This window comes from Sander vitreus, chromosome 11 (assembly GCF_031162955.1).
Source record: "Sander vitreus isolate 19-12246 chromosome 11, sanVit1, whole genome shotgun sequence".
Lineage (NCBI taxonomy): Eukaryota > Metazoa > Chordata > Actinopteri > Perciformes > Percidae > Sander > Sander vitreus.
The window spans coordinates 12,395,758-12,422,836 of NC_135865.1; the positions used below are offsets into that span (position 1 = coordinate 12,395,758).

General features: G+C 38.8%; 1 protein-coding gene across 3 annotated transcripts in view; it reads right to left on the reverse strand.

Moving 5' to 3' along the window:
- The window catches only part of erbb4b (erb-b2 receptor tyrosine kinase 4b), a 370,775-nt gene that overhangs the window by 102,863 nt on the left and 240,833 nt on the right, over positions 1 to 27,079 (reverse strand). For all 3 annotated transcript variants that reach the window (XM_078261658.1, XM_078261657.1, XM_078261659.1), the window contains exons 4-11: positions 26,670 to 26,801; positions 22,466 to 22,531; positions 12,878 to 12,996; positions 11,202 to 11,343; positions 8,851 to 8,964; positions 8,295 to 8,421; positions 6,891 to 6,964; positions 1,343 to 1,433 (exon numbers count right to left, since the gene is read on the reverse strand). In XM_078261658.1, coding sequence (XP_078117784.1) covers positions 1,343 to 1,433; positions 6,891 to 6,964; positions 8,295 to 8,421; positions 8,851 to 8,964; positions 11,202 to 11,343; positions 12,878 to 12,996; positions 22,466 to 22,531; positions 26,670 to 26,801 — 865 coding nt within the window. The remainder of the gene's footprint in view (positions 1 to 1,342; positions 1,434 to 6,890; positions 6,965 to 8,294; positions 8,422 to 8,850; positions 8,965 to 11,201; positions 11,344 to 12,877; positions 12,997 to 22,465; positions 22,532 to 26,669; positions 26,802 to 27,079) is intronic.

The window sequence follows — 27,079 nt, forward strand, 5'->3', positions numbered from 1 at the left end:
CAGCTTTCTTTTCATCATTCTACCCTCAAGCATCTCTTTCTTCCTTTTAGTCTTCAATGCCCCCCACCAGTCACCGTACGCCCCACTTTCACAGTTTAAAAATGACAGGAGGCTAGTGGGGTGCAATCAGATAGACAGAGAGTATGCAGGATCAAGCATGGGATCAGGGTGGGCGGCAGGCTGTAATTTGTACTGCAGCCTGCTGTTTCCATCTGCAGGTGCATGACACACAGGTGCATGCACACACATCCTCATGCACACATTCAGACACACACACCAAGACGCACTACATCCTACAGTCCACACTTTGCCATCAGTTGTACACACACTCACTTTGTTTCCATACAAATGACACAGCAAATTTTAGAGCACCTTTGGAAAAATCACTAAAAACTAAATGATAAATAATTATATTCCATCAGCTGGGTAAAAACAACAACAAGTTGGCTTCTTAGATGTCAAAACAAAACTATAACAAAAATGTTTCGGGCACCAACCAATTCTTTGGTACCAACTTATGTTAGTCATATTTCTTACTGACTTAATGACTATAGAATCGTGTCCAACCAAACCACATTTACTTTTAATTTGCATTTAAATGATTTGAATATATAAACCAAACTACTTAAAATCTACTGCTAGATGCAATTATTTTAGCAATTTGGGAAGACGCTACGCTCTTCAATCCTTTATCTTGTTTTGAGTGTTGAAGAGTGCAACAATGGAAGTTTCACAGCATGTCACACACTCTGCACTACCTTATGGTAGCATGTTTTTACTTTACGTGTTAAACACAATTCCACTGATCAACACGGTAATACTCTGGGACACACAACATTGTGTCCATAAAGGGAAAGTAGAAGAAGAGTGGCAGCTAGTAACCAGGTTAAAAGAATCGGCTTTGCAAATGTTTTTCTGAAGAAATAAATGCACCTCAAGGATACACACAATACATTTTGGGGCATAATAGTGAATGTAAACATGTTCAATGTTTATTTACAAGGAAACTCCACAGGGAACCTTAAATCATGTACAGATCTAATTACATTACATTTAGTGAGAAGGTGTACAGTAATGCATTTGACAAATCCAATCACCAATGAATTTACCCTTTTATTATTCCCCAAAGAGTTCTAGTTTTAAAGAAAATTCATGTTTTGCTACATTGCTACTTTTTCGCTACAAACTAAACCCATATATTTATTACCAGCTTGCCTTTTCTTTCTAAGTGCTGAGCTCTAATTGAGGCAGTGTTGACACAGCTATGATATACAGTAAATTACACTCATAGTCTGTAAACATATCTAATCACAGCAAAGCTATTATGTTCTCAGGTGTGTACCTGTACAGTGCTCTTCCCCCGATAGTTGCAAGGTTGGAGAAAACACTCAGGTCTGTCATGTTGTCAGGCCAAGACTGGATGTTCAAAAAGCCTAAATGGGGACACAGACACACACAGGCACACAGGTTATACTGTATTGAGTCACCAGTACTGACAGACTAATATCAGCTGTCTATCATATCCTCTATTTCACACAGTGACAAGAATAAAATGAGTAGGGAGAGTTGGCATCTCTCTAGAATTAGCAACATTCCAGGACCACAGTAAGTACACCACCTGAGTCTCATCTCATAACCAGCCAGGCACTTCTACGCCACAACAACGTCATAGGCACAGCAACTCCACAGGGGAATTTGGTGCCAGCTATAACGAGTGCAAAGTTGATTTATCAATATTTTTTTGCATTTCCTTTATCTGCTTCTCTACTCTTGAATCATTTAAAAGATTAAATGAATAGCTGAGAGGATGGCTGTGGCTAGAGTTTTCAATAATGGATTTAGATATATGAAATATTTAGTAGAGGAACGGTAAGGGGGTACAAACCCTAAGCCAAGACAAGAGGACCAACAAAACAGTTGGATGAGGCTGTGAGACTCAGGGAATATACAGGTAGAGGAGTAAAGGTAGGAGATGAGGAGGAAGAAGTTGGAATTAAGGGACGTCCAGGTAACTATAACAACAAAGACAAATGCTACAAATCTCAGTGAATGCTTATTAAGAGTGTTTTATGAAGAAATAAGGGGAAGAAAAAAAGTCAGGTAATTGTGAAGAATTACCTACCAGGGCTCCTGCAAATGGACATGAGCTGAATTTGATACATAATCTTACACTAGAGCTATACTTCTTCTTCTGCAAGAGCACAAGAGTAATATCCAAACTTCAAATGTGGACACGAAAAGAAAATTAATTCAATATTATTATTATTTTTTAACACAATGCTTCTCTGTATAATATAAGTTTAACTTTTTATTATTTACTCTTTTCCCCCCTTTTCCTAGAGAAAATACAACATTGGTATAATAACGCCTTCCATTATGATAGAACAGTAAAGGGATTCCATCATAAAGTAGTTGATATTTATACAGAATCCTAAAATTGATTGCAGGAAAATGGTTGTTTGTAATAGATAACAGTAGTTTTGATATGTGTCCATGTTTTTATTGCATCCCTGTTCCTGACCTAATGGTGTGTAGTTAGGGCCTCTTAGCCCAGAAGCAGCAGCGCTATGGAATCGTTAGTGTTGTACTTGTCGGCACTAATCGTCTTAATGACAAAACCTGCAGTGCTGAAGCACCTCACAGCTCCATCATAGTGCTCTATCGGGGGATGCGGGTGCCTCCTAATAAAGGTAACAAGCTGCTGCCTGCTGCACACTTGCCTGTGCTAATGTAATACTGGGCTAATAGCTCACATATGCTATGCTTATATAAGGCAGGTACAGATTCTCTGCAGATACCGTGTGCATTTGGAGAACTTATAAATGTACACAGCTAAGAGTTACATTTTCATAAAACCTTTACAACATATTTTTTCTCAACTCGATACGGCTCAGTAAAATGATTTTAAAAAGGAGGCTTTGACCGAAGAAGGCACAGCGTATGCATGACTAATATTCATCAACATGGTGGTCAACACTACAGAATGAGCCTTAATGAGATGCTTCAATTGGTAAAGGTGAATGAAAAGAGGAAATGGTGTTAATTTTCTGCAGTGTTTAGTGATGAACATTGATAGCTCATGTGAAAAAAGTGACATGTGGCGTGCCTGTTCTCTGTGTCTGAAATTCTAATTTCATCTTAATACTTTTGTCTCAATCAATTCAATGTCTACTTTTAGCACAAAAAAACTGAACTGTCTTCCTGTTTTTACTCGGTGAAAACGGCAGCTGGACAATATTGTTCCTACTGTTAGGGCTTTGGACAGGTTAACTGGGATGTTGCTGATGATGAAGCATCCTAGATCCTTGTTTGTGCTCAATGGTAAAGCTATTGTTTTGGAGTAAAAGAGAAAGTCTGATGATATTCTTGATTTTTCTTATTATACAGAAATCGCATTAAAGGACCAAATACCAACAATGACGTGCTTCTATTGACATGTATTGTTTGTGTAGCCTGACACTACATACAACACACAACATCAACTGTTGTCCAAAAACTACTTAAAACACATCATTAAGCAAAGGTGTCGCCCTGGGTGACATGTTCCTTCATTACAATAAACACAGGCACTGTAGTTCTTTTTTAGTCAATATATATATATATATATATATATATATATATATATATATATATATATATATATACACATCGTCCTGATGCATTAAATAGTCAAGGGTTCACCAAATGTATATTAATCCTCATCTAAAAATAATCGTAATGTGCGCTCTTTACTGCTTTTTGAGTAATCTTTGATTAAAGCCAATTAAATAATTAACTAATTAATTAATTACTGAGCCTCTTAAATCCAAACTATGTATTTGTGACCTGTTTTAAAGGATTTATAGTAGATCTTCAGTAAGAATGAATGGGCTCAGGGTTAAGTGAAGCAGACTGGGCTGGAAAGTCAGAAAGTACTGTATGGAAAGATTATCCGCAGCTTTGTTGGTTCTGGGGTCTCATTTATAAACGTGGCGTACGCACAAAACGGGGCTGAAAATGTGCGTACGCCACTTCCCACGCAAAGGTTGTGATTTATAAAAAACACACTTGACGGGAGTATGTGCGGTCCTCCACGCAAACTCTGACCCATGCGTATGCATATTTTGGAGACAATGGGAATTGGCGACGCAGATGGTGAGGTGGTGAACTGAAGTCAGACTGCAGAAAGTACATGTGGGAATAAAGATTACTCTTAATATTTTCAAGTATTGATGCCTCACGCACACTCCATATCGCACACTCCTCACTCCATATCATCCATGTTACCATGAAGATTAAATCCAGCAGTGTTATTTGGGCTTGTACTGAGTGATAATTGTACCATAAACACCTTGTAAAATCCAACTAAAATCTTTTATAAAAATTTGTTATTAATCTTTAATCGGCACTGTCTCACCGTCACATTGTCCGCTACGGAGCGCAGGAGGATGAGACGGCCCGACTGCATGGAATACAGGAGAGCAATACCCTACCATTAGATAACTGCAGAACACAGTGTAAATAACTAAATATCTGTATTTAATACTGTGCATATATCATCAAATGTCAAAGTCTGGAAATACAGCCGTTAAGCTCTCGCGCAATCGTTACCCTTAATGTCCTTGTTATCCGTCCTAACTTTAATACTGTTCGTGATAAAACCTGCATGAAGAAAAGTGTGTTTGCCTATTAGACTTTCGTCTTCAAATTGTATCTCGGGGTTGGAGATACCACTAGTTGATGCTGTGATTTTGACAAGGTGTTAACAATCACAATATGTTGTAAACATATAAAGTCTGCGGTGAACCCATGTGTAATGCTGCATGATGGCACTGCTGACCCAATTTTTTTTGGCGTACGCCATTTTTTGCTTTTGGGCATACGTACACTTTTAGTAAGGATCCTTTACATTCCTTTACATGGGATTTGATGACAACAAGAAAAGACGGAATAACAGGCTATCTCATGTGTAAACAAATAAATAAAACCTAATCTTAATCTTTCAGTGGCCCTCGCCTTCTTCTCACCTATGTCAATGAGCAGAAAAAGCAATGTGAAAAGATCACCTAGCAGCAGTTCATGTTCTGTTGAGAGCCACATCAGTGACATACCAATGCACACAACAAATTACATTGTGAAGCCACATCACAAGCAAATGTTAAGAGTGCTTATTGCTTAGTGCTTAGTGCTTATGCCTATTGTGGTGATTACATTCTGAGCCACAACAGTTAGAAACGCACTTATGCTAAATTGCATGAGTTGATCGCCCCATCTTTTGGGTGAAATCTGAACTGGTGATATGTCTTTAAAGATGCTGCAAAAAAGAAGCAAGAATCACTCAAAGAAAAAAAAAGAATTAAGAAAGAAAGAAAGAAAAGAAGTGAAGTGAGAGAGAGAGAGAGAGAGAGAGAGAGAGAGAGATGGTTGTGCTGGTGTGTAGGATTAGAGCTGTCCTACACAGCTCATTTGAAAGCTAGAGCAATGCCAGTTGCGACCTTTGGGTCACAAAGGCAGGTTGGCTGCCTCTGTCAGAAGTCACTTTCTCTTGACAGCTCAGAGAGATGACAAGCTGAGCTGACACACATCTCCGACTACATGGTGTTTGGCCAAAGGTTTGTCCCCATCACCTGCTCTCAAACTGCCATCACTAAACAAAAGAGGAAACAATTCTTTCTTTTCATTCTTCATATTTTTTGTTAATTTTAGTTAGTTAAACAAAAATGCTTTAAAAATGCACTCAGGGAGGGATTTCTACAGCTACTTGAAAGGCAGAATGAAACATTTTCTGTGCATTTTACACATTTTGAGCTCACAATTTGAAGCAGCAGCTAATTATGCAGTTAATGACTATTGCTTACTAATTGTATTTCTGCCATGCACCTTTTGCAAAGGTAGCCATTCGGATTCTGAGGCAATCTTTTAGACCAAGCACAATCAAGTTGTATCTGATGGTTTCTTACCCCTTACAAGATGATATAGATTTGATTGTTTGTTTTGTGATCAACAAGATTATTCCATTTGAGTAGATTTTTCCTTCCGTTCCAGTCTATTATCTTTCTTTCTGTTTTTCCTTTTTTAAGTCCTTTAACTTGTGCTTGTGCTAAAGGATTGACCCATCGTCGACCATTGGGTCGCAACTAGCTGGAAAACAAATGAATCCAAAAGTAGATTTTTGGATATTACATATATTACATTTAAAGTATAATTATCGTCAAATATATTAATATTTGTTTGCCATCAGTTGTGGTAAAATATAAATGTGTGATGTATTCCAGGGATGCCTTTTACTACCAAAATAGAAATAGAAATGTAATCCTGCAACATCACACATAAGATAAATGCATATTTTTAAGGTGAAATGGGGGTATTGTTTCATAAAGCTTCTGCTTGTGTAAAACCCCTTTATAAGTTAAACATGTCACCAACAGTATTTTAACAGTAATATTTTCTCATTTCATGAGGGAGTGTCACATCGGAGATTCAAGGTTTCTTTCAGATGGCATTGTCAAATATCTGGGCTGGAAACATGACAGCATAAATGCAGCTCAGAAGTGGTGGTGGCAGCATAGAGGAGCTGGAGGATTAACAATGTGCACCACATGTTCTGGATCTTTTCTTTATGGTGCATGAAGGGAGAGCTGGGATTGTGGGACAAGGCTAGGGACTCCCCGAGGGAGAAGCAGCAGAGAGACAGAGGAGATTGAAAGACTCATCTGATATTCATCTTATGCTGCAATGTCTGTCCTTGGTGTGGACAGTCTTAGGGGGAGGGGGTGAGACTTGAGCAAATACGCACACAGATATACATGCATGCACGCACGCACGCAAAGGTAAGAGTAATTCATTTTTTTGTTTGCTTATTAATTCGTATGCATGTGCAGAGATGCATGCTGTGCAAGCTGACCACTCACCTGTAATCTCCCGAACGGTGCGGAATACATTGAGTTTTTCTGGGTCCAAAGCTTCAATATTGTGATAGACATCCCTGTGAATGATAATGGAAGATCAGAACACCACAAAGAGAAAGACCACAGCATCCACATTTTACACTGCAAAAATAAGCCATGTGCTTCTTAATCACAGCAATGCCAAATAAGCAACACTCACCTAGACAAAGAACATGACAATTTAGAATATCTGATCAAATCAGCAAGGCATGTTATCTATGTATAGCATGTATTATTGTTTGTCTTGCTAAAGTTGCTAAAATACTCCGTGAATGATTACTTGCGTGCATGCATACTGTATCCATTCATGCATGACTAAAAGCCCTCCTATTATGAGAAGGAGTACTGTGGAGTGTCCCCATCAGAATAGAACATTCATTCAGACAATTAAAACCATTCCTACATTTTTATCGGGGCTTTAAGGTGACACTCTTATCTCAAAGAATTTAAATTAAAAGTTAAATGTGTGAATGGATTTGGGTTGAAAGAGAAGTAAGGTAGAAGGGTATCTAGGAATGCCTTATGAACAAAAATAAAGCAGTGTCTTTACATTCTATCACAAAGAGAAAACAATCCCACATTCTGATATAGTTCACAGCAATGAGTTCTAAAACCATCCCCAGTAATAAAATGTAGAGTACTGTGGTGTATCTAGTGATTTCAGTGTGGATGGGGCTATGTGCATTTACAAAACATCACAATCTATGACTGACATTATAGTTGATTAAACAATTGTCATTCTGTTTTCAAAAGAGAAGCATGAGTGAATCCTGTCTAGTGCATCCAGTTTAATTCTCACCTTCTTTGTGAGCTCAAGCATGTGTGTTTTAAATGAAAGCTTTTCCTTTAGCCATATGCACAGATATTTGTAATCTGTGACACGTTCAATATGGGACCCATTCAGGGAAAAATGCTACATGCGTCATGATCACACTTCCTTGGCCTTATCAATAGCATAATTTAGGTCTTAGACTCACCAATCTAAGGTTTTTCAAGGATTTCTGCATATAGTCAAATGCACATTGAATATTTGACACAGCATGCTCCACAGATGGCGCATAAGGGTAAAGAATAGCATCATCTGCATAAACAATGTGCTTTGCAGATGTCTACTGAGGCACATATATGATCAATTTACATAGTAAACAATAATGTGCCTAAAATTGAACTTTGTGGCACAGCATTTTTAAATCTTACAATTTTTTTTTATCTTAAAACATATTTCATTTTAACATTATCAATACAGGATTTCATTAATCAAAAGCTATACTCTTTAGACAGGATGTAAAACGTCCAAACATGATCACAGTTCCACTATTTCACCCCCTCTTTTATCATTCTGATAAGCTACATGTTCTTGAGTCTAACCCTTTGATCCCAGTGATGAGGAACACCAGGTTGCCGTTGATTTTGGTGCAGTTGACAAACTTGTCGATGTTGCTGGAGTCTACTGTCTGAGCAGCCTGCAGGCTGGCTGTACCAATGCCATCACATGCTGAAACACACAGTGAGGTATACGAATTAGTTTGAGCTAAATGTCTTTATAACACCAACATGTTAAAAACAACTGAGATTTAAAGGCATGTGCACCATTTTAAAATAGCAGTATATGATGCTTCAATGCACAATATATTTGTTTGTATTAATACTCTAAAACAGATGTATCTATTGATCATGCAGCTTCTAGTTGTTTCTACAGGTTTTCCAATCAGCATGACATTACTGTGATTATATACATGTATCAGAACTAATGTGGTAATGATTTATTTATGTGCAAATTCTACACATAGCATCCTTTTGGCATGCCCAATATTAACAGTGGTAGATTGATTTGCTTTAACAACTTCATGAATGGCAAAATAACTGGGAACATAATACATTACTGATAAGTTGCTATATTATTAAACATCTGTTTGTGGTTTACCTTTCGGGCAGATGTCAGTACAAGGAATGCACATCTTAATGTGGTTCTCTTCCACCTCCATCTTGTTACTCGGGCATGCTCTCACACATGAGCTATGGTCCACCACAAAGTTATCTGAAAGACAATTCACCGTAAATGTCAAGTGCAGATTGCTGCTGTTTGTCACACAGGAACATACAGTGCAATAAGTGGCACTTGCTGTACATACAATCACATAACAAAGTGTTGAAAGTCACTTTCATTCACTTCGGATGCACATGAATTGCATTTAAAGGGTAAACCCTTCATGTTGGGACTTTTTTGCATCCAAACTTAAATATTTAATAAAATGAATGTTTAATTATAAAATCATGTACATTTTTACTAATATGTGAATTATCATTAAAGTAATTTTACATGATTGTGCAACTCACAATTTGTGTGTCTACTGCTTTATTATTTAGAATTTATATTTGACTGTGTTTAATTTTTAAAAGTCTATTCAGTTGGAAGAACAACCCAAACTATAGGAAAGGAGCTCAGTGAAATAGCTGTCAGTAGGCTATAGCAGGTCACTAACCACTGACCCTATCTAAACATTTAAATTGGCACATGTGGGCCACTTATATACAACTACCACAAAGGAAACACACAAACAAAAAATAGACACTACATTTTGTGATACCCTTTAAACAAGCCTGAAATATGCACAGAACAACAAGTTACTGTTTTAAAGCAGCAGAAAAGGATTTGTACTTTTATCACACTAAATTTAAATGGTTACATTATATTGCATGTGTAAAAGTAACACTGCCTCCAAGCACAAGTCCCACTTCCCTCCCTGCTGGTTGGTCTTTTCACTGATGTTGGAAACAGCGTGGGGCGTCCACAATTAGCTGTGGGCATAGTGAGTGGTTGGTAGTTAGCTAGGTAGTGGTCACAGAATAAAGGAGTAGTACTAAGACTAACAATGTTGCAAAGAAGTAAGATTATATACAGTATGATGGTGATGCAGACCAATCCACTGTTCTTGTTATTCTGCAAAGATCAATAGCTCAATGCAAAAAACTATTCAAAGCTATTGAGCAAAGGGACCAAACAGATGTTACCCGCAAACCACAGAAAATACAGGTGGAACAAATTCAGCAGCCAGGTCCTTGTATCTACAATGGTTTGCAGCCTCTTCCATGATCCCTTCGCTGCATGTCATGGACCATATTTACAAATCTGTTAGGTCCCTACCACCTTGTGGTCATTATGACTACAGAGCCGTGACTTTTTTAACTACTCTATTCAATTCCCTTGTGTCCACTTTGGATATATACAGATGGCAACCAAATTACAGGAAACCCACCAGTTACCCCAAATCACCCATGGGAAATTTAGATTAGATTGCACCTCCCAAACGTGTTTCTATCCCTCTGGTAGAGGGAAGGCGAGTCTGAGGTATGGGTTCATTGTCGATCCTGTGTTTTCTCAGTGGCTAATGTGTAGAAAAATAGAAGCAAACACTTGCATATTGAAACTTGCTCAACTGTACGTATTCATCTTCCATTCATCAAAGTACATACTCTCTTTCCTCTCTGCCCATGGACCTCTAGACTTTAGCATTTGGGCCCAATAAAAACACAAACACACACACACACAAACACACACACACACACACTTGTACAGTACTCAGTCCGTAGGGACTTGTCTTGGGAACCGGAGGGTTGCCGGTTCAAGTCCCAGTAAAGAGTGTGGACTGGTAGCTGGAGGTGCCAGTTCAACCGCCTGGGCGCTGCCAAAGTGCCCTTGAGCAAGGCACCAAACCCCCAACTGATCGGGGCGCCTGTCCATGGGCAGTCCCCTCATTCTGACATCTCTCCAATTAGTGCATGTATAGGTCCTGCGCATGTGTATTTCAGGCCTGTGTGTAACAACAAAGTGTAAATGTAATTTCCCCTTGGGGGGATTAATAAAGTATGTTGTCTTCTTCTTCTTCTTCTTCTTCTTCTTCTTCTTCTTCTTCTTCTTCTTCTTCTCTTTCTGTTTACCTTCTATCACAAAAATCCTTTATTGAGCCATCAGTTTGGCAGAGGAGCTTGTTTACTGACAGTTAACAGTGTTCTCTTGAAGAACAAAACAAACTTTTGGGTGCATAAGAAAATAAGCCATGGGTTTTAAAATACCAAATTCAATGTGTACTGGCAAAGCAAATGATACCTTGGAATAAGTCCTTCAGGGTTATGGTTAGGATTGGGATGCATTTTAAGTTAGGGTAGCAATAGAGGGGTTATGACTAGGAATTCATGTAATCAGTGTAAGGTATGAGTAAAAGTATAGTAGTAAAGCAGGTGTGTGTTTGTGTGTGTCCAGGTGAAAAGACTTACGTGGACACTTCTTGACACAGAAGGCTCCATAGGTGTATTTGGCCCTGGGGTTGTGTTCCAGTTGGAAGGTGGTGGGGTTGTAGACAAAGGGCTGGGGGCACTGGGTCACACATGCCCCACTGTCATTAAAGTTGGTGCAGGCCTGCAAGCGCACACGCACAGACACACACACACACACACACACACATGCAGGCAGGCACGCACGCACACACACAGTGATGGGACATTTTGGTTATTTACTTAACTTAAAGGGTTATTTAACCCAAATGGAAAAAAAAAAATCTCATTAAATAGGGTTTATGGAATTTTGATGACAAAACTTGGGTACTCATGCTTAAACACAATGAGAAAATGCAAACACTAATTTTACTATACAAGCTTTGAATTGAGATTTCCCTCCAGAGTGCCCAGAGGTGACATTATTGAATGGTGCAGACAGAATAATCTGCATGCACCCAATGAAATTACCATCGGGACAAAGTGGGATTTGCCTTTTCTGGCAGATCCCTAGGCCTAAAATGTGTCTTTGATCCTACATGTTGGAAAATGTGTACAAAGAGTAGTGGGTCATGAAGTTTTTCCAAATTAATAACACAAATGTTATCTTCTGCTTTTCTTCCCCTTCTGATTTCTCAAAAACAGTGATCCTAAAAGTGAGGTATGTACTGAACCATATATTTTGTTTATATCCCTTTACACCCCCTAACAAATTTGACAAGAGTCAGTAGAGGCGTTTGCTCTCTCAGTTGGAGCGCAGTTTAAAATCACTTCTTGATTTATTCATTCTTGATTCTTACAAAGAAGATGAATGTCAGTCAGAGGAAAAACTAAAGAAGATGACAGCAAGAGGCAAGCAGGGAGAGAATGTTAAAATGAGTAATTAACGTTTACTGTTCGGTTTATATTTAGCCCAGAATTGTAAGATAAACCAACTTCAACCAACAATCAAGTGTGGTTTATAAAAAAACAATATTATCTATGTTTATGCCCTGGAGATAAGTTCTTATGTCTTAAGACAATAAATACATTTAATAAGAGACAATCGAGACTTTGCTCTGTCATTTGGAGAGTAGTTTAAAATGACGTCCTAAATAATCAACTCTTGCATATAATAAAACTTAAAGTGTGAAGAATCAAGAACAGCAAAAAAAAGCAAGAACTTGCCATTCAAAGTCAGACAAGGGAGCTCAATAAGTGATGGGCTCTGAATTACAAGCGCAGAAACAAGTTTAACATGAAGAGGGATACAAATAAAACTGATAAAGCTGACACCGACGAGCCAGAATGTAGGGGAGGCTGGTGAAGTCTGTATTTAACAATGACACGTATGTCAGGAAGAAATGGGAATTAAATGTCATGTATTGATATTTGTCGTACAAGTGGCATTTTAATGTAAAAAAAAAAAAAAAGTCTGGAAGGAAGAATTCCTTCTGCAGAAGTACCTTGAATCAAATGAAGTTAAAAGTTGCGAGTAAAGTGTGTCAGGTTTGTTAAAAACAGGAAATGTAAGATATTTTGGGTAGTTTTTGTATGATATTACCGTGTGAACAACTGGTTTAAACTTGCATTTTGTCTGTAAAGTAAATGTGTAAATGTGTAAGTGTGTGTGTGTGTGTGTGTGTGTGTGTGTGTGTGTGTGTGTGTGTGTGTGTGTGTGTGTGTGTGTGTTCACTTACAAAGCAGTCTGTGTCCTTTGGTCCATAGCAGCCACCTGCACACTCACCATGGCAGCAGTCACTAACATAGGGACCAAAGCAACGGCGGTCACACTGCTCGGCACACACTGTCTTAGTTACTGTGGTGTGACAGATGTAAAAAAGACACAGAGAAAGAGAGAATACATATATCACATAACAAGTAAACCGTTATATATGTTATATAAGTCACGTGGCTAGTAGCAGCTTAAAATTGGTGAACAGTATTAATGTAGCCTTAAGAGCGAGAAAAAAAAGAACCTGCAAATGTATAAGTATTAAACCTTAAGAAAAGTGGGCAAGGATACTGAATGAAGAATGACCAGAAAGATAGCTAATTTGTTCGTATGGATTGTGATGTAGGATTGAAGAATTGTGATTAAATGTGTCACATTCTGCTCTGGCAATATATATGATAATGGTGTCAGTAGGTAAAGCTATTCAACTTAATTGAATTGGAATCAACTTAGACAGAAAAACTCGAAAATGTCCATGCACAACCATATTCTTTCACTAGATACTGGATACATTGCTGGATGGCCAGTCTGATTGTCTAACATTACATTGCAATGGCCTGCTAAAATATATGCATGCATGTTTGTGTGTGTGTGTGTGTGTGTGTGTGTGTGTGTGTGTGTGCATACTGTATGCAACTGTGTCTAGTGAATTCAACTAAAGCCCAATCGTCAATGCCAGCTAGCTATCTTCAATCATGTGTTTGTCTCCCTGCGTGCTCCTCGAGGGTCTCTAGCTGAATTTGACAGAGACATAGTGATTCCTATCTGAGTCAGTGTCGTCCCTTCATGGTGAACGTCTGTCCACCTTTACCTCTCATGCCTGTCATAGTCATCAGGTTGCCGTATGTCTATGTGCCTCGCTTCTTGACAGCCATATGTAAATGTATATAGGACTGACATTTCACAGATAGGCAGCTTGTAAAAGACACAGCTAAATTGTCAGCAGAGGGATGTATGTGATAAAGCAGAAACGTCTTACTTAAACTATTAGGAATAGATAAAACAGTGAGATTAACAAAAGTAAAGTAAAAAGTTGCTGCCGGGCAGTTGCAGACTCAGGCTGTAAGGCTGAAAAAATATAAAGGGCACCAGCTGCATGCGATGGGGCACCGGCGCGTAGAACGTTTTCTAGCATGTGGGGCAGCCAATATGGTACTGGATCACATTTTTCTACTGGAAGGGCACTCTTTAAGGCACTGCATCACGTTTTACCCACTGGAAGGGCACCCTAGAGGGCACTTAATCACGTTTCCTTGCACAATGGGCAACCATAGAGAGCACTTTGTCATGTTTTATCTACCATAGAGGCATCTGTGGAGGTGGGCGTGGTATTTTTTTTTTTTCAAACATGGGGACACCAGTTCCATCCCCCCTCTGAGTCCACCAGTGCAACTAGGAGTGTGAAAAAGTATGCACAGGATATGCATTTCATACAGTCAGGACTACAGTAAATGGAAATCAATGTACTGTACTCATTGTAAAAAGAAAAGCACTGGACTGGACTGGTGCTATATCTTGTGTGTCTACACCAGAGTTGGGCTTGTCACAGGATCAGTAATTTGTTGCACAACTTATTAGTTTATACTTCCATCAAATCGCATCGTTCCTGAAAAATCAGGATCCTTTATTTCAGATTCCCTTTTTCTGAGAAAAACAATGTGCTGCTGATATCTTTCTTTTTTTGCTGCCTTGAGTGTATACAATCAAATCAGAAAAAATAAAATGTAGTTTTTGTATCATTTAGCTTCATTCAAATTTGGTGATGAAGGTAAAAGTAAATTAGTCACAGCTACTATTACTGTGATTGAAATAGTAAGTTGTCATAGTACGAATTTCTGGAAAAAGTAACAATGTTAGTGTACAACATTACAAACCCAATGCTGCAGTGTGAATGCGCATGTATTTGTGTGCACATTCACATAGTTTTTATTATGTGTGCTGTGTTTCCCTTTGGGCATTGTGGTGACGAGATACTATCACAGTGATGGATACAAGCCACAGACAACCCGCCAAACACACATGCACCCACCCACCCACCCACACACACACACACACACACACACACACACACACACACACATACACAAATAATGCTTTACATATGTACCATCAGTGGCATTCCATTAACAGTGCCTGGGCTAAAATGAAATGGCCTACTTTACTCAAAAGACACTTTGTCAAACAAATGACCTTGCCAAGAGAAGGACGCAACACTGTTGATCAATTTGGCTTTAAACTTACACTTTAAGAAAAAGAAAAAAACAGGCTGGCAACAACAAATACAAAAGGAATCCATCTCATAAAATATGCCTGGAAGCTTCCATTTGAACAGGCTGTGGACAGCGGCATCAGTCACAGGAACCACTGCCTTTCAGTTCCCATTTACATGAGCTTAAATGTGCTTTTTCACATCTGGGTTCCAAAAGAACTTCATAAATAAAGATGGGATTTTGTTTTTGAAGTGGAAAAACTATACATTTTCTTAGGATCTACACAAATTTCATCCAGATATAGAGGGCGTATAGTGACCGCTGAACCAAATTTGGTTTGTTTAAGTCACAGACACAGTCTTTATATAAAATATTGTGAAAACCTTCTTTTCATTACTAATTTAGAGACAGGCTTCATAGAAAGTGTTACCCTAATTTACATTAAAACCTGATTTTAATAAAAGATATGTAAGATATATATGTAGATATATAATACAATTAGTATGTTCCAGTGTGCCAAAATATGGCTCAACATGCCCATATTTTATTGTATGTAGGCAAAATATGAATTTGGAATGGGAGATTTTCAGACCAGAGGATCTCATTGGCTGCATCTCACGTCGCTTATTTGATAGCTCCTTGACTCCTTAAACCTCACCGGAAGTTGTTCTGTCCCTCCCCCGTGAAGGACGTCTCAAAGCTCTTATTTCTGCCCCGAGGAGCGAGCATCGAGGAGCTTTAGCTGAGGATACACGAGAGCAGCCTTCCCTGAAGCCATGCAGCTGAAGGAGTCGCTAATTCCGCCCAAACAGCTGATGTATTCATGTGACTCTTCAGAGGAAAGGACATCTCATAACTCTAAAATACATTTGCGTGTTACCTCCTCCCATGAGGAGGAAAGTGGAGGACTTTAAGGGCTATGAGATGCACCAAATGCCTGTCTATTTTTCATTAAATAAAAATGTAACTTGAACAATAACAAGCTAAGTATTTGCTGCTCAAAAGGTAACAGCCGACAGCAATTAAAGTCAATGTTATTGCGTTTACCTCCCTAATCGCTCGTCGGAGAATTCTGACTCTGTGGAAGTCACCCCTACCACCGTCGTTTAAAATGTGACACATTGTCTCTCTTAAAACTTGAGAAGATAAAGTTTACCCTCAGAGGCTTTACTGACAAATTTTACTCTCATTGGAAACCACTGATTGAGTATGTGAACCAGCTTTCCGTTAGGGAAGTGTTACTGTAGTGGCATAGTTAGTATTTGTCTGCATAGGTTCCTACCTCGCTATACCTCACTGTCCGCCCGCCACGCAATCCGTCGCATTGTAGGTGTAATTGAGCCATAGCCCTCATGATCCCTGCTTGTCCATGGATCCTAGCAATCTGGCGCAGCGCCCTGGGTGTCAGCAACTACTAACCTATTTCTACATTTCACTCAGTCCTCCTAATTTACTCATTCATTTTCTTTGTTATTTGCTGATTTGTTTCCTGACTTCGCTCTTTAAGAGCTATATGTATGTATGTGCGTGTGTACATATGCATGTGGGTGTATATGCATATATGTCTAGTAATTGACTCATTTACTTACTTAGTTTCATTTCTTAATATTTATCCCTTTTTGTTTGTTCTTTTTATTTATTTATTTATTTATTTTTTTTGTTTAACTGGCTATGGGGTGGGGCGGGGGGGGTTGGAGGGAGGGTTATTGAATGAAACCACAAAAGAACATTTGTTTTGAAGTACTGTTCATTCTGAAAACACAAAATGGAGACTTATGTTGTACTATGTTGTACTGGTTGAATGCTGTACCTAATAAAATATATGGAAAAAAAAAAAAAGGTAACAGCCGGCAACAGCAGTGACCAGTTGGAGAAAAAGTATCAGCAGAGAGCAGCATCATTTAATAAGTTAATTTGACTGTGTGCTATGCAAACAAGGGCCACTGCATCCTTTTAGAGACTTTAAACTGAGGTCTGAGAAACAAGCAAACACAAATATCACCATTATATTTAAATTCCATTCTTTAGGTTTCCTAATTTGTTGATGCTTGTGGATAGAAATACTAACAATCAGGTTACCTCCAGACAGACCTTTGCCATAGTGGACATTTTGACTTGTAATAGCAGGGAGTGCACAGGTGCAACTCATAACGACGGCTGTGCCGGTGACAAAGTTTGAACAAACAGCTCTGGCAATGAAAAACAAAGCCATAATTCATGTTATTAGGTCCACCTGTGTTAAGGACTGATGTGACAAGGATCTACCACATTCATTTTTACATTGTGGAAAGTTTTCAAACACGTGAAAAAAAGTATTTTCAAGCATTTCGATTTATGTTGTTCATTCTTATAGGAAAAATCTGAAGGCGAAAGAATTGATCCTGATCCATGCAGACCCCTTCAGCTATGCTAGGCTGCGCTTTTATAATCCACAAAAGCCCCCAGACGACACGTTAGATTTAATCTTCTTGGAAAAGTTCTGTGCGTCTATAGGGTCACAGTCCTCTACTTTTAAATATCTATGAGTCATAACGCCAGGAGTTGCGTTGAGTTGTAATTTACTTCTTGAGTGTATTCACTTTCCTCCTGAGATGCTGACACCAACAGCTGCTGTTTGTTGTTGATTTTGAGACAGTTGAATAATTATTCATGAAAATGTCACAACAACACACCTTGGAAGTCATCTTTCATTCGACATTTTTAAACGTTTACATTTCATGTATTTCAGCACAGTGAAATGAAAGGTTGCGAGGTAAAAACAGAAGCAGAATGATGAATCATGACAACCACGTATGAATGAAGATGGCGAGATAAAGGAGGCAGACAGACAGGCCCAGGGCTTATCAGGGGCTGGTTTGACGTGTTGTTACCAGGTCCTGGTCAAACAGTTCATTCCTCATTATCTTAATGAGATCGCGACCACAGAACAAATAGGATGTGAGACATGCCAGGGTTGGAAGGCATAGATGAAGTGGTCTGGCACAGAGTGATGGAAAGAAGGGGAGGAAATTGATGGGTAGCACAGTCAAACTGGAAGAGGGAGGAGAGAAATAAAGAGATATTTAATGAAGAGACAACAAAATGTGTGAGTGTTTTTTTGTCTGCATGAATATGTACATGATGTATTTATAGTTAGAGTTGTAAAGTTTCAGTGTATGGTACAGTACTGTTTGTGTTGTCTACGTTCTGTTCCATTACAGAAAAGCCAAACAAGGCCATATTAAAGATCAAGCTTTCCTGCGTGCATTTGTAGGTATGGTGAAGTTGCGTGTTAGACACAGATGGAGGGATGATAAAGAAAATGGATGGATGGACATCTGTAGAGACAGAGTGTTAGTATCTGTGACAGCAGATTGATAAATTACAGACAGAAGGATGATGACTTCACACTTTTTCATGTCCATTGCTTAAAGAAAAGCCACGCGTTGGCAGGTTGTACGGTTGGTCAGTTAACTTATCAAAGTCTGCAAACACAGAAACTTAAATGATTAGTGTCATGGATCCTCTATTGCTTTTCATTGTGTTAGGAACTAGTACATTTAGTAGTAGTAGCAGTAGTAGCACTACAGTACATTTACTATAGTGTGTTCACGTAGTTTATATTTCTCAAAAATATATGGAATATCAGCAACATCAACTCCTTAGATTTATTATTATATGGAATATCAGCAACATCAACTTTGGGCCATTTACAGTATAAATTGCTTTATGTTTTGGCTTATAATTTCTGGGCTGTGGAGACTATCCTCACAATAAAAACATCAGCATCAGTCTATTGTTAAAATGTCTAAAATGACCTACGTATGTGAATCTGCCTGACAAGGACCTATGGTGGCAGTATCAAGTCTGACCTTTGTCCCTCAAAAGACAGGGAACATGTACTGTGTAATGCTTGCGCTGCAAAACTTCTTAAGGAAAAGGATGGATAGATCAACAAACCTTTGACTTTTGACACTAGAGAACCCAAATCCTACTGACATTCAGCATTAGTTTCTTTAAACCCTGACCACGATCTTTCCCTTACCTAAATCATTCTTATAACCATGGCTATGAAGACTCCTTTAACCAAGTAGAGTTTTTCTCTAAAATGAACCACTCCTTTAACATAGTGGTGTCAAATTAAAAAATAAATCTCAATGTTTGTAATGTAATGCCTGCAGCTGTTATTCCTTATTGATTTGGCTTTGTAAATTAATTTTTCATGATGCAAAGGACAAAGACAAAACTGTTTCAAGCATTCCTCCTTTGGAAACACCAGTCAATATCATCACGTTAAATAAATGTCAGTCTGCAATTAGAGGTTGTTCAAAGGACATTCACAAAATGCTAAGACTTGCATCTTTTCCCTTAGCCTAGGAAACACAAGACCTTCAATAAGCCATTGTCAATTGTGAAGCATATTGCAAACAGCTGATGCCAATCAGCCAATACAAGCACGACTTCAGTGCTCTATCTGCACAAACTATTTGCCTCATTTTGTGTTGAAATGATGCATGATCAGCAAGATATATCTTCATTTCATGCTTTTTAAACTGGAGGCCCGTGGAATAGATGTTGTGCTAGATTATAATAGCATGCAGATAAGAATTACTTTCTCACTTGGATATTGCAGTTACAGTAACAACTTTAGTAGGAATCCCTCAAATTAATGAAAACCAAATATACGGATGACCTCCACATTTAATATCCAGCTGAATAGGTAAGCGTAATGGTAGCATATAGGTTTTTTTTCTTGTGTTTGTACATGATTTCAGTAGATTTTTTCAGTTTATTCAGATTTTAGTATAGTTTGGATAATTAAAAAAAAAAACTAATACAGTGACCGTTCAAAATGTGCCTGTTTGGAACGGACCGATTGCTGTGGTATTGCTGCTAGTAGAATTTTCCAGAACCAAATTGTACCCCAAAATTACTTACAGTGTAGGCTACGTCTACATCAGAGGAAGACAATGTACTGCTACATTTACCTGACAGAGAACGTGGCAGATTCAGAATTTAATCACAAAATATATAAAAATATATAATTAAAACGTGGAGTAATCAGACATTTGCCTCATGGACTCATGGCAGTGTGCTACCCATCTGGCCTGTTATGAGCGCTAATCAGCAAAAAGCTGAGTTAATCAACCACCACAACCGGACCGAATAGCCTACAGAGACAATCTCACATTTAGCTGGACTGTTAGTGTGTGTGTGTGTGTGTGTGTGTGTGTGTGTGTGTGTGTGTGTGTGTGTGTGTGTGTGTGCAGAGAGAGAGAGAGAGAGAGAGAGAGAGAGAGAGAGAGAAAAAGAGGGTGGAAAGAAAAGGTGGAAGGCAATGCAAATAAAGAGTGTTTTTGTTCAACTACACTTTAGTGTTGTCTTTTTTGTCAACGATATTGCATGTTGATATGGCAACGGTTAGTGTTTAATGATGGCGGTCCTGTCTCGTCTCGTATTATCATTAACAAATTTAACACTTCAGCAGAGGTGTTCATTTCCAAGCAGGTTTAAGGCTGATTTATAGTTCTGCAGATGCTCCAGGCAGAGCTTTCGCCGTAGCCTACGTAAGTGGCCTGATGTTTATACTTGTACACTGGTGTGTGCGTCGAGCCGGCATGTGTGTGGGGAGTGTGTGGTAGAGCGAGGGAGAAGTGAGAGAGGGACGGCGATTAGCTTCGGAGCGAGTACCGACTCTAGAGTCATAGTGGGAGAAACAAAGTGTCTCCCCTGTGTTTTCTGACCACGGTGGGAAATCTGTAGCAGGAAAACGTAACCCTCTCCTTGATTTCATGTTGTTTATGGAGAAGGAGAACCAGAAAATGAGTCGGGGGAAATGCAACGCTACCAAGCCACGGCCGAGCGACGTACGTCACTGCGACGTGTAATAAAAATTTTTGAGAGGTGCACGTCAGGCTACGGCGTAGGGTCCGGTGTAGGTTTGTGTCTTCACGTACCTACGTGCGTAGCAACCGTAGCTACATGCGTAGCAACGGCGTAGATTTTACGCAGAAGCATAAATCAGCCTTTAGTGGCGTGACGGTTAATGTTGAAGTATGGATATGATTCGCGGGGGTATTTTGCTGACAGAAATGTTATTAGTGTTATAAGTTAGCAGTACACTTATTAACCGGACCCAGGGTGAGTCTGATGAAAACTGCTGTCTTGGTGGGTGAGCTCCAAGATTGTCTCGCATTGCACAGTACTGTGGAGGAAGCTCCAAGATTAGGTTATGTTCTGCCTCTGTTTAGAAGTGGTGAATGTACAGCTCACAGCAACTTAATAGTATATAGTGTTTGGCTTTTGTTTGATATTTAGTGTTGGCAAATGGCTTTTAATTGAGTTTCCTCTTAGCGAAATGCTCTGAGTGAATTTAAGCTGGGTTTTGAAGGATAGACACGGAAAAGCCAGCATTATGTAGCACCTTTTTTCTCAACCTTTTTCAACACAATAGTTGCGATGTTCCTGTCAGCTATCTGCTCGTGCTCCAGAAGAGTGAAGAAAACCGCAGTCAAAGCCGGTAAACCTCCCCCACCCCCGCTGCTGTACAGAGCGTGTCAACAGCCTGCTGCATACTGCACGGTCGTTTACTTTTATTCACAGTTTTTAATATCCAATATCCAATGCTGTCCAAATTGCTCCAAATGCTCCAAAATCCAAACCCCCAAGTTCATTGGGTACCCAGGAAAGTGTGAAGTAGATTGGAACGGTTCATGAGATATTTTAAAGAAAGACGCACACACGCACACACACACACACACACACAAACACACACACACAGAGGCGTCCCGATTTAATAGATAGATATATCATTTGAAGAGAAATTATTTGATGTTGGCACATTGCAGCTTCAAGTTATATGGGGTTGGGGTTTGTCAGAACAGATCAGAGTAGAGTACAATTAAATACAAAAATCCTATTTAGTACCAGTTGAAATTCAACAGATTACGTTTAGGTGATTTATTTATGAAAGGCATTTTAATTTCCAAAAAAAAAATTGTGTACTTTGGATTCCAAACATGGATGATTTTTTTTAGGCAAGTCAACTAAATAAGATTTGGCAATTTGGACAACTTTAGTGGCTACTAACATGCATGCAAAATGCCATTCTTGTACAACAGTAAGTAACTTAAGTTGCCTGAGTTAAAGCTTTGACACATTTTGACACAATTTAGTTTACACCTATATACATGTGATAGATGTCAACATAAAACAGGGCAGCAGCACATGTCCGAAAGGGTGGAAGTTTTAAACAGATATAACAAAAAAAAAGAAAGCTGTGTACGCCTTTCCTACACTGCACTAGATGTCATTGAAATGAAGCCATGAGGTGTGGTTTCAGCTAATAATAGTATTGTACTTACAGCTTTGACACTGGTCCTCTTTGGGTCCCCAGCAACGACCATTACAGGAACGATTGCACTTTTGACCTGCACACAAGTTCAAGGAAAGAGATGATTGGCATTTGAAATGGTTACTTAATCACAAAATCAGTATCAGCCTTCTAAAACCCATATTAGCTGAACCTTAAAATAGGCTAGAGGCGGTTAGTTGAGTATGTGTGCCATCAAACACTCCACTGAAGCCCAGATTGATCCAGAAAGTGAGCGAGGATGTAGGTGTTCCTTTGGCTCACCTTTAAATACACCTGATGTGTGTGTGTGTGTGTGTCCGTGTGTTTGGTTTTCTATGCAACATGATTACATTTACTTGAAGTGTTGTTCTCAACATATAAGGCTTTATTGTAAGTGCATTTTTAAGCACTCTGTAAGTGCTTGATTATTATTATTATTATTATTATTATTATTATTATTATTATTATTAGTATTAGAATCTGACTAAAAGCTGATATTGATAAACGTCTGTTACATTCAAGCCATTGCCAAATGAGTTGCTACAAAGCTAATTAAGACTATAAGCTCCACACAACTCTCTCTGTATTTCTCAGTATGGCTATGTTCAGAAGATTGTGTTGTCTGGCGACTGGAACTCGAGTGAAGACAATTACCTCTTCTTAAGAGTCCATCATGTTTTTTTAATCCTCTGTGTCCTCCTTGGCTACTAGCTACTGCGTGGAAGAGGGGTGGGGGCGCGTGCATGTTTACGTAGGGCTTGTATCATGTGGACACGGCGACAGTTTTGTTGTCATTACTTAGAATTCCTCATAGTGGCGACAGAAACTAAGCACTATAGCTTTAATTAACAAAATCTTATATGATGATGATGATGATACTATGTTTATTAATTGATTCAATTTAAATAATTATTTCTACCCTTGTAATTACAAACATTGTAATTTTTCAACATTCACTTCAACTGAAATTGAACCATTTGTTTTTGTATTGCTATTATTATGTAGCCTCTCACCTGACTTGCGGTTCCAGTAATAAAAACATAAATAACCTTGGCAAGGTTGCTTGGTGAAAATATGACAATTCTTTATGTCGCTACACTCTAAATCTTCCACCCCAGCATTAAACCAGCACACATCAACCTAAGATAAAAGCAGTAAAGCAGCAGCAGAAAGCAGCATCAAACCCTCAGAGCTTCAGCCAGTGCCTTTCTGTGTTTTTTTGGAGGTTTTAATTGACTGTCTAGTAATTGACTGCGGGGGAAGTGAGCCTGGATAAGTGCAGAAGTGCTGTCCTCTGTCCATCAGCCTCTCCAGATGAGAGCTATTAGCATTGATACTGACTCTATTCCCCAACACGAGCCTCTCCATCTCCTGCTTCCTTAAAACAGCCCTCGAAGGTTAAAATGTCGGGAATGCTGCCATGCTAGGGCTGGTGTGGGGAAAAAAACAGATGGCCAGTTTGTGTTGTGTGGTGGTGAATCAACGGGGAATGGATTTTAAAATTACTGTCCTTTTCTTTGAAAGGACAACTAATAAAGACAACAACCGTGGCACAAATAAGTCACAAGTAATAACAGCGTAAATCTTGTGTCTCCCCAAAGAATAAAATGGAGATTATTTTCTCAATTGTGGATTACAGGTTTGGAGACCCTCGATCTCTTGGCAGAGTAGAAGATTTGCACAGGAGTTAAGGGTCGATCCAGGGCTAACGGGGCTGCAGGGAGGAGGGTGATTGAGCAGAATATCAATGCTCGTAGCTTTTAATCTGCATTTGAAGCCTTCAGCGGGTGCTGTGAGAGGAAATCCAAGGACATAGTCTTATTATTTTCTTTCATCACGATAATGCATGTCATAATGCCATTTTGTATTTGTAGGCGAACAAGATAGGACAGCTTAAAGAAACGAATAAAAAAAACAACAACAGATTCAAATGTCAAACAGCTTTAACACTAAATTAATAACAAAAGCAGTGTGTGTTATGAGGTTAAGTCAGTAAATGAAAAGAAAAGGGTCAGAAGAGGTGACTTAATGCATATTTACTTCACTGACAACCACATCAACCATCATCCCCCCTACCCCCTGACAGATTAAGTATGTTTATTTTGTCCAAATAAATCCCTTCATAATTCAAAGCATTTATTAACATGTCTTCCAGCTGGCTACAGTGGGGCATTAATTTGACATGTGCAAGCAGTCATTGTGGATTGTTATGGTAAGCAGAGTGACAGAATGGGGTCAAGGGGTGGTTTTGTGATGACAGTGTTTTGCTGCTCACACTCTGTCACGTTGCGAATGGAGAAGGTTAAGATGTGGGGTCTCTACTACTTTCCTTGTCCTAACGTTGAGTCTGCTCAGAGTCCTGTAAGTTTGAGATCCAGGAACCTTCAGATAGACTACGCTTTCAGTCAAGATTGTTTAATGCAAATGAGTCATCACATATGTAGTTATATGACTTTAACTTTAAGTGCAACTTTATTGATATTGTCCCATACATGCAAGACAATTAGACACACAGCACAATACAATACAACAAAAAACAAGCTCTACAGGAGGTAGGGCACTGAATAATAAGCACATGAAATGCAACCATAAATTCTCATGATTTAAAATAATTAAAGTTCTTCATTCCCTAATTAAAGTGCCAGTTTTTTTCCATCATAAAGTGCTAGTACAATACTATTAAAATCCAGATGAATAAATACAGACATCTATAAAACCATAATCAATCACTAATAAAAATCTGAGCAGCAAGTACCATAACAAATAAAACTACAACCAATCACTACAAAGCTGTACCAGTGTAATCAATGATAAGACTTAAATGGACCCTAATGCCCTATATACAAACACTAAGAAATAACATAGAAATAAAAATGTGTATATCCAACCAATTCAACCAATAAATAACTTAGCTGAGCTATCCTTATTAACAGGGTACACTGCCACAGCTACCTAAGAAATACATGAAATGCAATGTTAGAGAATTTTATGGAAAACCAGTATTCTTCAACCTGAACCCTATTTTCTCAAGTGATTAATGGGGACAACAATTTTTGAAATTGGTCCAGTATTGAGCAAGATCCTGTGGGCAATTACCCACTGTCAATTTACATTCAGTAAAAGTGCTTATTTATGCCACAGACAGGCTCAGATTGTGTCTGACAACATTATGTACAGCACCCAAAAGAGATAGAACACATTTTTCTTTACCTTTTGCTTGATCATGTTTGTTTGTATTTGTGTCTAACTAAGTCTTGCTCGTGGAGAAGTCTCATTCTGAAAGCTCGCGAGAGGTGACTTGACTCACCCACATTGTCGAAATAAGCTAAATATTCAGACATGACATTGAATAATATAATATATTATATAAAATATTTTAGATAACACTAAGCTACGCTCTCTGTACTCCAACACAACAAACTCTTCCCAATGGACCTTTTTCACAGCAGACATTTTGATTTGCCATAGTAGGACAAGCACAGCTGAAATTGATAACCTCAATTCCATCAAGTGTCCCAGTAAGCTATTTCAGTGAGTCAGCATGCACAACACCAGGGCCTCTCCTAAGTGGAATGCAGCCATCATTAATGGTTTTGAATACACCTGTGCCTTTCCTACTATGACATGTCAAAATGTCTGCTGTGAAAAAGGTCTATACTACTCTCTCCAACTCTCACTCACTGTTACCCACACTTTGTTACGGCAACTAGTCACCTCTCGCAAAATTTTGGAATGAGACTTCTCCTTGAGCAGGACTTGTTTAGGCACAATAACAAACAGACCTGATCAAGCAAAATGGTAAAGCAAAATGTTTTATATCTCTGCCGGGGGTTTTACATAATGTAGTCAGATACCTATAATAACAGTCTCAGCCTGACAGTGGCCAAAGCGGCAGTCTTTAACCACAGTTGCATTGTGGGTAATGGAAGAAGAAGAGTGCGTGGAATAAAAAAAAGGCTGTATCTCTGGTTGTGCTGCATCAACTTTAATACTTTTGTTAACTGATTTTGAGTGTAGAATAGAGAAGTGCAATGCTTCATCAGTGAATCCTTGTTTAAGCCTCAACTGCTTCAGTGCTTTTGTTGCCATGCAGCTTCCAGGTGTAAATGAGTGTGAGCAACATCTATGCTCTCAATTAAACATTTCTTCAAAGAAAGGTTAGAGTAAAATCAAATCATCTTGTCTTCTACATGTGTGTTTCTTGGGTTACTTACATGTGACACTGCTGTTGGTGGGCACCACCACAGGATGCATCCCAGGGTTTTTGACAATGTCCTGCCAATGGATTGTGTCTGCATGACACAGGAACTTGTTCTGGTCAACATAAACACCTCCACTCAGGATCTCTGTGGAGAAGAGAGAGAGCAATCAGTCAAAACATATACACACAGGGCTTCCTGGGTACTTAACTGTTTTTTGCCTGGAGGATGCACCTAATTCAGCAATCCTGCTACCGGGCCCCTGATGTGATTTTTAATTGGCAGCTTTTTTTCCCCTCGTCATTTTATAATTAACAATTGGCATGACCAGACACTCCATGTTCAAATCAAAATCATTAGATTGGATAGGCACTTTATCCTTTTTTTCTCCATCTGAGGGCAAGAGAAGGGTGGGGTTTTGGGAG